At 39.8% G+C, this 15,814-nt stretch overlaps 1 protein-coding gene across 1 annotated transcript; it reads left to right on the top strand.

The window, feature by feature from the left end:
* The first annotated feature begins 341 nt into the window (after positions 1-341).
* Positions 342-9,614, top strand: LOC135071405 (ionotropic receptor 75a-like). The gene is made up of 14 exons (XM_063965196.1): positions 342-480; positions 757-923; positions 1,832-1,964; positions 3,120-3,215; positions 3,483-3,562; positions 3,840-3,967; positions 4,502-4,559; positions 4,634-4,749; positions 5,108-5,316; positions 7,033-7,080; positions 7,476-7,660; positions 7,968-8,106; positions 8,457-8,619; positions 9,383-9,614. Exons 1-14 carry the CDS (start codon positions 342-344, stop codon positions 9,612-9,614), a joined length of 1,893 nt encoding a protein of 630 aa, XP_063821266.1.
* The last annotated feature ends 6,200 nt before the right edge of the window (positions 9,615-15,814 follow it).

Below are 15,814 nucleotides of genomic sequence, written 5' to 3'. Positions count from 1 at the left end.
CAGCCAAGTGTGAGGCTACGTTAAATTCGTATTGAACATCATAATATTCTGTCATGTTATTAAGCCCCTATTCTATTTAATCAGTTACAATTTCTCGAAAACTGCTCAAGACTGACAGGATAAGCGTTAGATTGCACAAAATGGCCGCGAATAGCAATTTGCCAATCACTCACGTCTGCAATAATGTTAGTGCTGTTTAATAATAAAACTCATCAATGTCATTTCGTATTTGAAACAACCTTCAAGAGGCAATAAAATAATGGACTACAATCCTTCTGACTCATTCTCAGAGGTTTCATCAGTAGGGCTAGCTATTTGGTCTAGTTGTTTAAACTGGGATCATGAACATCCTCATAGTGTTTTGTTTGCTATTCAAAGGTTCAGAGGGACTGCAGCGTGAAGTGGCTGATTTGTCGTTTGATTATTTCATGTATAAAGATGTGAAATACTTATGTTTTTTATCCTGCGATAATGCCTACGGTAAAATATTTATTACACCGCACTTAACTACAATTTAATCACCATAATATTTATGGGTATCAATTTTTTACGTCAAAACTAAATGATATTGCAATATGAATGTATCTTGTATTTTAAAAATACATATTGAAGTATGTGTTATTAATTTATAACATAACATTTTAATTAGCAAAATGGAGCTGGTATTTAATATCAGGGTGCATCAACTACATTAACGGTTCAAGTAACTGATAATAATAATAATAATTGTAAACTAAGTATTATTTCTTTTCCTAGAAACAAAATTAATGCTCAACAAGTTTTTAAACACAGACGTAAGACTGTCAGTGCGAAGAACAGACGAATCCAAGACTTCTTTGGAATGGTTTCTCCGGCAGTGGACCGTGCCTGTTGGGGTTCTGTTAGATTTGTCTTGTAGTGAATCGCTTGACATACTTGAAGAGGTAAAAGTTATATTATATTTTCTAATTACGTCATAATTACTGGGAGTTATGGCAGTGAGTGGCACACAATACAAGGTTCGAGTAGTTTAACTTTCCCTCGGGACAAACTTGACCTTCATTGGTTGGGTTTTTATGGCGGTCAAGCTTTAGATCCTGGCTACACAGGAGTTGCAGTGGTGGGAACGAGAGGTGGGAATAGTCCCGTAAGCTTCGAGTAGAGAAACATGTAAGGTATTCTTGCACAATTTGAAATGACTTGGGTAAAAAAACAGATGCGTATTACTTACCTACACCGCTATAGCTGAGGCGATAGCTGACAAGCATCTGCGAAGAGTTCTTGTGTGAAGACCGCGTCTTGGCTGGCGCAGCCCATCTGTAAAAGATACCGACAATTCGTGAGATGAGTAGCAGCAGTATAACAAACTTTACCTTGTTTACACTAATTTAGATAATATTTTGCAAAGATTTTTTGACACAGTTTCAAGTAAAAACGTTAATTAGAAAAAGTTGTCAAGAGAATACGGATAAATTCCCTTTATGTTCGTGAATAATTAACATAAGCGGACCGAATCCTCCTCGATACCGCGAATCAAAGGAGCCTCTCACAGTCCATTTTGTTTGAAAGCCGCGTTTGTTCACCTTTGTCCTCGCATATAACGGGGACATTCAAAATTATTACTTAACATTAACGAAAACCAAATGTAAATACATTATCCCCAATACGCTTTAGAGTTCGAACGCACAAATACCGGATTTGCCTCTGCAATGCAGTACCTTATTAATTTAAAGGTGTCAACGTAATCTGATTATTCAAAATTATGAACCATTGTATAAAATAACTTGCAAAAGTATGAGTACGGACGACGGTACTTCATAAAACTGAATCTTTTTACGAGTATGTTTTTCAGGCGTCGGCAAAATCATTGTTTGACGCCACTCACATGTGGCTCATGCTGTTGAAACACAACGAAACGTTTGAAGACTTGTTCCAACGACTTAACCTCAGCGTCGATGCTGACATCGTCGTGGCGCAATATGACGGTGAGTGATTCTTATCAATTAGAGAAACGAATATTATGTTCAAGGAGTCTACCGCGGCTTTGTAAACGTGGAGTTCTATCTGTCACAGAAAGTCAGATGGGTGTGCGCCTCCGCTCTAAATATTATTTTTACTGTAGGTATTTTAAAAGGTTTTATATTCTTAACATTAGAAGCGATAGATTCCTCTAAAATTAAATCAGAAATCTCGGTTGACTGAAAAGATGATGATGATGATTGTGGTTATGCTGGAAAACTATTTCAACGCGTAGGAAATTTCCCAAAACTAGTGTTAAATTCGCAATTTGAATACTCACTTGAATACATTTATTTAAGTTAGTAGTAACTACGCTTCGCTTGCTCTCGTAATAACATAATTTACAAAAACAAAGATTTCAGTCTTGCCTGAAGCTTAATTGAATACTGAAATAACATCACTGGTTTAGTGTTTTAAAGCGGTAACATACTGTCGGTATTTTGGGCTCCAGCTCAATGTCATGTATGTCGTTATCCTTTTGAGAAACGTAGTATGTTTAATAGTGATTAATGTCAGACTTCAACAGGTTATTTTATCTAATACTATAGAACCAAAATAACTACTATAAGGTCCTACTTTTAGTCCATAAAATGAATTCAGCTATATCGTCACTATCCATCCTTTACCCTCAAGCCAAATCCTGCCGTGAGTAAGAGAGATGTTTGAGACAATACATCGAAATCGCTATTGGATAGACCCCTGAAATTACTTCATTATGGCAAGGTCACGATCATACCCCGCCTCAGTTCAAGGCTGTGTGAGGTATTAATTATCGCTGTCGAAGATCCCTCACAAGATAATTACTGTGTGTTATAATAATCGTTGCCTATTAATGTGACATAACAGTCTGAAATAAAATCGACTACTACGAGTCCAACACTGTAAAATAATTTTACTTGAATAAATAAACTAGGATTATTATTACCATAAAATTATTTTCGAATTTTCACAGATAATTAAAGGTATTGCAATTAATTATGAATTATCAGTTTTAAACTATGGAATTTCCCTATTATACTTAATAATGTTTAAATTATAGTAAAAATAAATAAACGAATAATAGCATAATTGAAACCAGTTGTAGTTAAATTATAACCATATCGTGGAATATACTTTCTCAGGGGAATGTCACCAACTCACAGACGTGTACAACTTCGGGCGCATCCAGGGAAACGACCTGGAGACGGAGCACCTCGGCGCCTGGGGACCTGGCACAGGCAAGGGATCCGTTAAAACGAATAAGTTTTATGGTCTCGTACCCAAAGGGTAAGAACGGGACCCTATTACTAAGACTTCTCTGTCTGTCTGTCACCCTCACCAGGCTGTATCTCATTCGACACGCAATTGACCGATTTTTCAGTATTTTATTTCGAAGCCCGATGTTGTTTGTTCTGTTTTATTCTTTCTGTCAGAATTACTTTTCTATTACTATTATATGTGAATGCTTACAGCTGTCAGAATTTACATTTTCATATTATTTTCAGGTTTAGAAATAAAAAAGATTGGTTTCAAATATTATAGGCGTTGGGATTTCCACAATTTGACGCTTCGTGCTGTATCAGTGGTAAGAAACAAATACATTTATTCATCTATTCCGCTGATTAATTTCATTAGGGAGTTCTAAGACAGTTGAATATCCCACGGGAATGCTCAACCCTCACTGGTTGGGTTTCAATGGCGGCCGAGTTGGAGATCCTGGTAATGGCGGAAATTAGAATAAGATTATGGGATAACTCATCTATGCTTGTCTTAATATTATGATTTCTGTAATTAAGTACATATTTGAATATTTTTACGTTCATTTAGTTTGAGATTTTTTATTCCTGTTTCATGATGCCTAGATCCTAGAAAAACCGGATGTCTTCAAACCAGAGATGCTACTGGACGTAAAATACACCCCTGGTGTCGCCGCTATGACTAAAATATCGGCGCAATTATTGAAGGCTCTGATGGAGAAGCATAACTTCAGGTAATATAATATTTTATTTGATTTCAGTTTCAGTATTTCAACTGCCTAATTATAAATTAAAGCACCGTAACTCGTACATGACGTGGTTGGGGCGTAATGATCACCCTAATACCGAATAATACCTTCTAGCTTACTTCTTCTATAATATAGAAAACTCATCTTAAAAGCGATACAGTAAATGGTTTTGTCATTTTCATTATAAAGCAAATAGCACCGAACCGAAACTAGCTTTTTCAATTAGCCATGATGGCGCATTTCTATGCAACACTCACGTATGGCTCATGGTAATTTCAAAAATGCAAGCTCGTTCACTCCACTAAGCCGAGTGCAGTTCCCGAGTCGTTTCCGCGGCCGTTTCCACAAACTTAACGGCAAGCGCTTCCTTCATACCATCTCCATCTTAAGACTTCTCGTGCAATCATTTTTGGGTAAAAAGTATTAGTTTGTGAATATAATTTCTCAATAACCTTTCGACTGCAATAACAATAACATACTGCTAAAGCGAGTTGGAAAAGTTACTTATAAACGTTTCAGGTTTAATTACACAATAGTTAGCCGATGGATTGGTGAGCCAGTGGTGAACTCAACTTTGGTAAGTATTCTTTGGAAACAAATAAAATGATAGACAGATAATTGTTGGCAAGGAAATGTCCCGTATTTTTGCAGACAGTGACCAACTCTCTGTACTGGCGCCAGCAAGACATCTCGTGCACCACCGCGAGGATCTTCCCCAAGTGGCTGGAGTGGGTCGACATCTTCCACCCTCCGGCTTCCATGCTTGAGTATTGAACATTTTGTTTGTTCCATATTACATTTCACTATTGCACAAAAACAGCATGTGTGTTAGGTCACATAGATCCTATAAAACTCATTCGGAATTGCGATTTGACATTATGCTGTCAACAGTATACATTATGAGACCCGTAACTATATAACTCAAAGGTGACTGACTGACTGACTGACATAGTGATCTATCAACGCACAGCCCAAACCACTGGACGGATCAGGCTGAAATTTGGCATGCAGGTAGATGTTATGGACGTAGGCATCACTAAGGGGGTAAAACGGGATCCACGCGTACGAAGTCGTGGGCGGCCGCTAGTCAAAAGATAAATGCTCATTCCATTTGTATCCCTCAAGGACGAAGTTCTACTACTTGATCCCGGACAAAGGCGTGGGCGAGTACGAGAACCGCTTCCTGACGCCGATGTCCCCCGGGGTGTGGTGGTGCTCCTGCGGCGCGGCGCTGGCCTGCGCGCTGGTGCTGGCGGTGTCCGCCGCCATGGAAGGCCGGCCCAAGCCCGGGTTATACGCCTTCTTTAGTGTGGTCGCTGCGCTGTGCCAGCAGGGTAAGACCGCCTTCACCAGTAGCCTTATCACGTAACAAAACTTCAACGACAACAAAACACTCAATTGCGATCCTATCGTTCTATCAAAATGACCCTTGTGAATACGGATTTAGAACTGTTTTTCAATGGGACGACGTAACAAAACTTCAATGACAACAAATCGCCGAGTTGCGACCCTATCGAGTAATCGTTCTATCGAAAATGACGCTTGTGAATACGGATTTAGAACTGTTTTTCAATGGGACGACTTCTGAACGTCAGCGAGATCTTGACTGTCAAAATACGTGAATTAGGCCACAGGGCGACGAAAGCGCGACAGCAGCGCGGCAGCGGCGTTTTTACAATGTGATGGTAGACATCCGCTGTCACAAAGAATGAAATTATCGGCACCGCGTTTGTCGCGCTGCTAAAGTCACCTAAATGTGAAAGCGCCCTAAGTAGTGGTCATGAAGCCACGATAGCCGAACGGTGAAGGGGTTAGACTGGCCGATTTGATATCAGAGGAACGCTGGTTTGTACCCCGTCGCCTGACTATTACGGTGAACCCATTTGTAACACAAGCATATTTAGCGACGAGGGGTTAACACGACTGTTAGTAATTTTTGCAACACAAATTTCCAATATTCTTTTTAAAAAAGTAGAGGAGAGATTACATACATTGTGGTACTAATAACTGCCACTACGAGATTTATTTACGGGCAATACTTTTAGCATGAAGTCCACTGATTGTACACCGTTTGTGCAACAAAGTGTTTAAAAATATTTAAAAGAAACCTTATAGGAATCGCTATTCTTAGAACTTTTAATGAAAACGTTTAGATAATGATTGTTTGTTTGAAGAGTCATATTTCCGAGTATTCTGTTAAGTGTCGCGCCACTTCAATGAGTAGTTATTAGTTAGTTAGCAGTTTAATAGTTCCCGCGCCGGAGTCTATCGAGCATTTTAAACTTTAAAACACTTAACAAGACAAAGCACTCTCGCTGAAGATTGTCTATTTTTAAACAGTCGCCGAGTTATCTTTGGCGATAGGGGCGCATTTTGTCTGCATTGTTGCCAAAATAGACGAGGATATAAAGTAGGAACATTTAAACAAACATTGCTGGTCAGATTAATTACGTTAAAGCACTAAGCATTAATCTTTAGTTTCTCTGACAAATGCATTTAGCAGAACGGTAGGTAACCTAGTATTCTGTGGTTATATGTAGTACATTTTATGTATCTATCTAAATCAATCTCCACACGACATGAGTCAGTTGTAATATTAGTCTACTAAAAAATAAAATTTATCGAGTTAAACTAAGACACAAACTAAGCAACTGGCTCTATCTTAACTTAGAAAGGGTGTTCCAAATAAAATAAATTAGGCATGATGGTCTTTGAAAATTACTTTTAGTGTGTCATTGTGAATTAATTATGACAGATTTTATCGTTCAACTCGCTGTTGAACTATAATAAACGAGCCAACTGAATCGGTTTCCACTGTGTGTCCGTTGACCTTATTCGGCGAGTGGCGGCAAAATGCGCTCTACCACCTTATCTCCATTAATTCCATCTATTAAGCATCGTCGAGCTGCATCTTACATTGTTCCTCGACAAGCTATTTAGCACTCGAGGAAACTGTAAAATTTTACTGCATCTAAAATTCCAAAGATTCTGTGGTACTAAGACAGTTTCATTTCAAACTGGAAATGTATTTGCATGAAATATTTTTTCAGCATACGAAGATGGCGTTATCTTCTTAGAAGAAAGGTTTTCAAGTCAAGGTTAGTAGAAGCGATCTATTTATAGGTAAAAAGGGTGATAAACTTGATAATACGTTATTTGAGTTTCCGATATTACGTATGAGTGGGTGGGTATCAGAATTAGCCCCACTTGCCAGTTCGATTCTGGAAACTCTTCAAATGCGATGATTTGCTTCCTAATTTATATAAATAGATCTGAATTTCAGATTGGTTAACCTGGCTTATTTTCTTTGTTTCCACTGAAGCATATCAATCAATCTTTGAGTTTGAAGTAGGTATTCTTAATGGGTCCCTTTTTGAGTGCATCATAATAAAGTTCAGCCCCGTATTTTGTAACTACCACTCCCAGGGTAACTGGACGGCTGCGCCCAGCGTCGCCTCCGTGAACGCGCTCATCGTTGTACCCATACTCCCAGGGCGCCGCAGCACGCTGCTGGTGATCGGGCTGACGAGCATGCTGCTGTACAACTACTACACCAGCAGCGTGGTGTCGTGGCTGCTCAACGCCGCTGCTCCTAGCGTCGCCTCCATAGACGCACTTATCTCCAGCGACCTTGAGCTGGTCTTCGAGAACGTTGGCTACGCGAAGGGATGGCTTGCTGTGAGTAACAATAACAATTTCAAGGTGAGAGTGAATAGGCACTTACAGGGCAGATGTGTACCATCCTAGACCGCATCCCACTTAACATCAGGTGCGATTGTGGTCAAATAACTGCCTTGTTATGCATAAAAAAATTGTATTGTTGTACTCAATATTATTTTAAGCATTGTTGCTCAAATCAACAGTAATACCACTATGTGGAAAAACTGGTAAATTAATGTACCTATAACGATATTTTCAATTAGTATTCTCGTATTATTCTTGGTTCAACCATGCTTTTGTAGCTTAATTTTTTATTTTATTGCAGAACCCTGGATTCTACTACTTCAGTGGCTTCAAGAATCCGAAAGAAGATGAATTAAGAGAGAAGAAAGTGATTCAAGCGCAAAGAACTACACCTATCTTTCAGTTGCCTGAAGACGGCATGAATCTAGTTCGCAAAGGCGGTAAGAGACTTTTACTTAAACGAAACACAAAACTGAAAACACCGAAAGCACGCCGCGTTGTGTCGCATAGTAGCACGAAGGCGGCAAGCAAGGATTGTCACTGGTTTGATCTTTTTTTTCATGCAGCACAGGGCAGTTATTTGGCCACAATAACATGATGTTAAGTGAGATGTTGTCTAGGATGTCTGCCCTGTAAGAGTGCTTATATTCACTCTCGCTCCTTGCGCCTACCGTGACGCGTCGCCTCGCACTCGTCATTGACTTGTGCTATCGCGTAATATTTTTTCCCTTCTGACGTTTCAAGATAAATAGCATTTTCTGACTCAATCGACGTTATGCTTGGTCTGCAGTGTACGCGTACCACACGGAGCCGTACACCGCGAGCCAGGTGGTGGCGCGCTCGTTCGAGGAGCGCGAGCTGTGCGCGCTGGGCTCGCTGCAGATGATGCCGCCCGCGCCCGTCTACATCATGGCCCAGAAGCGCAGCCCCTACGGACAGTTCTTCATTTGGAGGTTGGTTACAAAACCTGTTGCCACTGCTTCTTATTCGGCATTTACTATGAGTAAGATCACTCTTCATTGATCTTTCTGATTTTCCTGTACCTAACTGACGTTTCCTTTGTGATGGAATTCCGTGAAAATGTTATGATAATGCAAATTCCGTAGCTGGAAGTTTTCTGACTACATTGTCATTGTCACATGTACTAGGGCGATGTAGGGTGATGTTTTGTTATGGTTATCGTCTCTAATGTTACGATTATTTTTTTTTCCAATGTCACTCTCTACGGCAGCGTATGGGACTGGACGTGTATTCGTCATTGTACCAGGCCCGTTCATCTTCACGAGTTTGCATGGAAAACAAAACACATGCGGTCGTCGCATGAGGTGTCGACCTCCTGGGATATTTTATCGTCAGGACAATCACGAGCGAGCATTGACGCACGCAAGCGTATTCCTCACCCATTTGAATTGTAAAGTCATAAACTATGTATGATGGAACGTAGAAAAAAACGGCGGTGTATTAAAATACTGTGCAGTATTTAACTGCCTGAATAATAAAATAATTAATCATGTATTTCTTCTGCCATTTTCCGCAGTTTGGCACTTCACGTCACCCAATATTTAATTTTTACCGAAGTCAGCGCTATGGTACCGTCACAGTACCGATCACTGACTTATGTCACCGAAACGGTGATCGACTCTTAAGACAAGCTGTACTAAGAATAACATGAATCTATGTTTTAGTTTCATGGTTGAAAACACATTTTGTTTCCAGCCTAATGCGTTTGTCCGAGCGCGGGCACTACACGGCGTCGCAGGCGCGCGTGGGCGGCGCGATGCCCGCGTGCTCGGGCCGGGCGCCGCGCGCGCTCGCGCTGGGCCAGGCGGCGCCCGCCTTCGCGCTGCTGGCGCTGCTCGCCTTGCTGGCGCTGCTCATACTGCTGCTCGAGATACTGTGGTTCAAGTACGTAGCTGTTGCTGGCAGTTGCACCAGCAGTCCTCTTTGATACTAATGGGGCAGGCGGCGCCTGCCTTCGCGCTGCTGGCGCTGCTCGCCTTGCTGGCGCTGCTCGTACTGCTGCTGGAGATACTGTGGTTCAAGTAAGTATTTGTTTCTAGCAGTTGCACCAGCAGTCCTCTTTGATACTGATGGGGTAGGCGGCGCCCGCCTTCGCTTGCTGGCGCTGCTCATACTGCTGCTCGAGATACTGTGGTTCAAGTACGTATTTGTTTCTGGCAGTTGCACCAGCAATCCTCTTTGATACTAATGGGCCAGGCGGCGCCCGCCTTCGCGCTGCTCGCCTTGCTGGCGCTGCTCATACTGCTGCTCGAGATACTGTGGTTCAAGTAAGTATTTGTTTCTAGCAGTTGCACCAGCAGTCCTCTTTGATACTAATGGGGCAGGCGGCGCCCGCCTTCGCTTACTGGCGCTGCTCGCCTTGCTGGCGCTGCTCATACTGCTGCTGGAGATACTGTGGTTCAAGTAAGTAGGTGTTGATAGCAGTTGCACCAGCAGTCCTCTTTGATACTAATGGGGCAGGCGGCGCCCGCCTTCGCGCTGCTCGCCTTGCTGGCGCTGCTCATACTGCTGCTCGAGATACTGTGGTTCAAGTAAGTATTTGTTTCTGGCAGTTGCACCAGCAATCCTCTTTGATACTAAATTGCATTTCTAAAACTTCTTTAATATCTCTTGTTGAACTTATGTTGGTTGGTTTGCCCAAAAAAATTATACCTTGCTTCTTCTTGATGCATGATTTATTTATAAGAAACCCACCACAATGCAAAATACAGCCCGCTTCAGTTACCCGTAATAGTAGGCGAATGTACGTTAAAGGTTCCATCAACGAACTCTGTGTTCCCGAAATCTGAGGTCTTAAACACACAACGGGCAAGCTTCTGGGAAAGTTCGCTCCATCATAGATCGCATCTGCATACCTTGATATTAAAAAAATACCTACAACACCGACCGTGTTGAGTCAAGCCACGCTAGCGTATTAAGAAACATTTCTTACATTGATATTATGTTGTGGGGAGTACCTATTTACCCAGTTGGATGAATTAGAAAATCTGCTACAAACTACTAAACAGCCACTGCGATTAACCTACAAAATAACTAGCTATTTAAACGACTATGTAATACTGAAAGTAATATATCAAAAAAGCAATAAGACTTAGTACTTTACCACGTAAATTGAACATTAAACTTCTTGAATTCTGACATAACTTTTCTGCTTTCAGAATCACGAGGAACCGCTCTATAAAAAGGCGATCGCGAAATAATCGCGCACATAACGCACAGCTCCGGCTGGCATAATTCAGAACATAAAAAAACAATAAGGGGATGTTTGACGGGACGTCTTGAGCGATGGGCTTCAGCGAAGCGAGGGTGGCAACGAAAAGTGCGAAATATCTGAGATTATAGTTAACAATAGCTTGCCTTGATAGCAAATTTTTAAAAAAATCAGGAATTAGAGATAGCTAGGACGTAAGAAAAAAAGTTTAGGAAGAACACTTAAAACCTTTGAGCTTTGAGTAATTGCAATGCTATAAGCTAAAAAATGTTTCCATAAATGTGTAATTACGCTTGATATAAAATTTTAATTGATTGAGTGCACTGTAATGTAAGGGTAAAAATACTATTCCCACCTCTCGTTCCCACCACTGCAACTCCTGTGTAGCCAGAATCTACAGCTTGACCGCCACAAAAACCCAACCAATGAAGGTCAAGTTTGTCCCGGGGGAAAGTTAAACTGTCATTGGACCCGCAACGAAATTAATCAGAAGAACATAGGAGGAGTTCAAATTAAGGTTCGACTTCCCTCCATTGCAAAGCGGATGACAGGTGACAAACAAAGGTTTAAAACCTATAAGAAAAGATTATGCACCACGGACAATAAATTAAATTAAGGGGGCCTATCTTATGAGCAATTAGCAACTACCTGCCAATAATATTTTTCACAAAATCGCTTAAAAGCACGGAAATTTTTCCTTGTCGCGACAAGATCGGTGTAATAAATTGCGGAAACAGATGTATTTTGTATTGAATTAAGCATTATATCACGTTCATGTTTCCAAAGATCACACTCCCACAAGATATGATGGGCAGACTGCTCATGACTGACATCATCAGTGGAACACTCGCAAAAAGGAGACGGAACTAGTTTGAATTCGTGAAGTTTATGTTTAAAGTTGCCATGTCCCGTGAGGAACTGCGACGAGCAATGGTCGATTTCTAACCATCGCCTAGTTAGACGTAATGTAAGGGTAGTCAAATGAACAATTAAGCGCACTCTCTACAGTATGAGCTGCATCAGTACATAGTTTTTTAATCTCAAAAGTCTCGCTTGACTCCTATAACTTGGCGACCCCACGTTTAGCGATCAAATCGCGTCCTTATAAATGACGCAATCAATCCTCGTTTGCCGGCGGGCCGCGCTGCACTAATACTTCACCTGGAATAAATTCAATTAAGCAACGATAAGTGTTTTATTGCCTCCATTGCCCCCATCCATAAACTTTGAGCATCATTCCTCACTTGAAAAAATCTACCGTCTCAAATGGGACTCGAATCTATGGCGTTTCACTTGCCGGCTGACCGCTCTGACCATTGAGATTTTACGTTTAATAAAAATATTACGATGTTTTCTGTGAATAAAAGTTTGTGAAATAAAAGTAGCAATATTGAAAAATCTAATTTGGAATCCTGTAATTCTGTTTAAAATATTTTAGACTTATTTTACCAATAAGTACACTCGTATTATACATTACTATTAGAGCTAAAGTTCTTGAAATTAGTTGAAAGTAATTCTTTGCATAATTTGTTTTTCGGCTCATGATTAAACGTCGTGCAGTATATTTTGCAAGTTCTAATCATGGGCCACAAGTTAATACAAAATTTATTTTTCTACACAAGCGTTTTAAAATCATCCAACGGAACGATTAAGAGTTTTAGTTATTTCACTTTCGTCTTTACTGCCAAAAAAGGGAAAATACCACGAAACTATTATAAATTGGGCTCTTTCTTATTTTTGCTTTCAAAATTGACTGGGTATCACTTTTCTATCCGGTTAAAAGGAGATTTTATATCGTGAAAATTTCAAACGCGCAAAACAAAAGCGGATCGCCGACACTGTGATGGAGATATTATTTAAAGACGTATTCATTTTGAGCACACCCGCATTTGCATACAGATGGAAACTGTCACATTCATATTATATTACTTAACAGACACGAAAAAACAACAACTATCTTATTTCTTCCCGCGTAGAGTCCAATATCGAGGCGACTTTCGAAGTTTGTAACGGCTGTGTAGTTATTTATTGCGCGGTTAGTCTGGGGTCGAAGGAGTCAAACTCCAAATTTATTTATTTGTAGTTTGATACGAGATATTTCTTGAGAAACAAACTCTGAATAAACTTTTAGGCGCCTTGTGACATCTTTTGTGTTCTTGTCCTTTAGATTAAATTCTAAAACAGATTTAAAATTATTTTATACCAACTAATTCTTATAAAAGATCTAACAAACAATTGGTAATACTGTTCAGTTTCACTTGCACAGAACATGTACCTATGTAAAATAAATAATGGTATAGCTATTACAATGATCTCTAAAATAAATAAGTCTTATTGAATATGATAACAATACCTTAATTAGATTCAAGTGTGTAATATGACGTGGCATGGTAAATGGTACAGACGTACGCGGAATATGCCTACTCGAATGTAGTAATAATACTGTGGATCAACTAAATAGCACAAGATTAGAATTGCTCATTTAATATTAATGGCGTTCAGGATATTCGCGCCACACACGCGGTGGGGTGAGGCTAAGGTTACCATATTTTCTGACAAACCAGGACGCCTAATATAAATCATATTCAAAATAAAATGTTATCTTCGACTAAACTTAAAAAACTAACTAAACTTCGACTAAACCAGGAAGTCTTATTGCATAATGTCATCTCTTTATACCCCCAGATACTAAACGTGGGTTAGTTTTTAACATCATTTGAATTATGTTTTTGAGTTCAACATAATTTCGTTTTGTTTTGATTTACAACGTCATAATTTTTTGAAGACATTTTTTATACGGATGTAACTCGATATTCGTATTTATATTATGTTTTTATTTATAAATTGGACATATTATTTGGAATCAGGACTGTCCTAATGAACTGCGAACGCATGGGCATGTCAGACATAGCCTAATAATTGGCTAGGTTTACCGCGCGCCTGACGTAATTACCTCATCAAATGTAATTACACTGTTATAATCAAGACTCAGCAAATCAATTTTACACTTTATTAATCTAGAACGTTCCGAAAACACATCTGCGGCTGGGGCAAAAGAAACATCCCCTAATTTAATTGGGGGTTAGCACGTAATTAGGAATGTCTCCGGCAGCGTATTGGATTGCTGTTTGTACAGTATATTGGAATAGGTTTTGGGAGCTGGTGGTTAATTAGAATTTGATCGAAATTACTCACGCTGACACGAGCCGAGCGGCCGGGGCGTCGGGGCAAGAGGTGGAGAATGTGGGATTCCCCGATTTGATATTTTTAATTAAACGTGGAACGAGAATTGAAAGAATTTGCAACTGCAGGTGGAACCGTGATATGATTTTTAAGGAAAGAATAAATTGTCTTAATATCTGTAGGTATCTATCAAATATGTTTTTATCTTGCGTTGGCTGCTGTTGTGTAAAAGTTTTAATTAATTATTTACAACAGAAACCGACAGCCAATATCACTAACGAATAAACGAGTTTCAGCGAAGAAACAAAAAGGCGTGGAATTAAAGAAGGGCTATTTAAATATTTTATGAAGCGGCGGCAAATTGCCGACAGATCGGGAGTCAGTCAATATCGCGCCGCTTTATGACCCAATAAAAGTTTTACGGTCGGCGTGAAGTGCATGTCCCGGAAATAATTGTTTCAAACTTAACGTATCTGGAGTTTTTAGTATAATATTAGAATTAAAACTATTTAACTTTATAACGCCTTAATTCATGCGCAATTAAGATCTGCGAAAGATTAGTTTTAGCACTAATAGTAGATGTGACACACTTTGCTTTACTCGCTTTTTTTGCACAGTAGTAAACCGAAAAATACCTACGAGTATGTCTTTAGAATAATAGGTTTAAATCGATGACAAAAATAATTAAGTAAATCATGTTGCGGGCTACGAACTACGAGTACTACGGAAAACAACACCGTAGCGCCTGTGCTACGAAATACTACGAATGAATATTTTCGTAGTCTTCGTAGCGTAATATCCAATTTCTTATTTTTAATTCAAAAGTAACAGTATCATGATTGCTAGAATCAGGGACAGAAGAAACCACAAAAGTAAATTCTGAAATAGATTTAAAATTACAACAAACGTGCAGCTCTCTTATTCGGTTGCCCATTTTCCCGGAATGAATTTGAATTACCGTCTTTTGTTTGGTCGTATTAATCCATTCTCTAAAAGGGCTGTTTAAAAAGTCCTTCGGCAACAAGAAGCTGAAAGTGGGGAATTAGCGAACAAACAGCGAAGTGTTCCGCGGCCGCGACATTAGCTCGCGGATGAGCTTTTCACTTTGTTGGGATTTGGACCCGGACTTGAGGCCGTATCTGATCTCTCAGAGGTGCAAGTGATGAGAGTTACATATCGAAGGATTTTGTTCTTTACACGTTTCAAGATTTCTACCCTGCAGAAAGAATACAGATTTGAGATTTAAAAAGATCGATAAAAATTTTGGTCCCTACAATTAAATAATTGTCCCTTGGGTGAATGATAAAGTTACTATAATAGAGAGATTGTGTGTGACGCTCATGTGTGTAAAATTATGAGTGCTCAGTGCGGTATTGCAAAACTTCATCTAAATATAGCCCATATTATTTGCCGCCCGACTCCACATCTTGTATTGCGCACGCATTGATCAGCTCCTGAAAGGGTTCAGGCTCTGCAGGACGGAGCTTTGTGCGATAAGGCGCGGGTCGATCTCTACAAAAAGCGCCGTTATCAACCTTATCATCTATGTATTTACTTTATGGATTTTTCGCTGGGCCCCTGCTTAATGTAAGGATGTCATTGTCGTTGTCTATTCGAATCCTGAAAATTATTTTAGGTCATAAGACTTTATGTTAATTACGTCATGTAGGTAGCACTGCAATATGCCAAACAAGAAGCTATGATAGCGAATATAGCGTCGTTGTTTTACATAA

This window comes from Ostrinia nubilalis, chromosome 4 (genome assembly GCF_963855985.1).
Source record: "Ostrinia nubilalis chromosome 4, ilOstNubi1.1, whole genome shotgun sequence".
NCBI classification, from domain to species: domain Eukaryota; kingdom Metazoa; phylum Arthropoda; class Insecta; order Lepidoptera; family Crambidae; genus Ostrinia; species Ostrinia nubilalis.
Note: the sequence above shows the minus strand (reverse complement) of the source record. Positions and strands in the feature narration are given on the sequence as shown.

What these genes read in the sequence shown, in the direction of transcription:
- LOC135071405 (XM_063965196.1), top strand. Translation starts at nt 342, where the DNA reads ATGAACATCCTCATAGTGTTTTGTTTGCTATTCAAAGGTTCAGAGGGA. An exon ending in CAGTGGTGAACTCAACTTTG is followed by an intron (nt 4,560 to 4,633) that starts GTAAGTATTCTT and finishes GTATTTTTGCAG; the next exon opens with ACAGTGACCAACTCTCTGTA. An exon ending in AGAAAGGTTTTCAAGTCAAG is followed by an intron (nt 7,081 to 7,475) that starts GTTAGTAGAAGC and finishes CCATACTCCCAG; the next exon opens with GGCGCCGCAGCACGCTGCTG.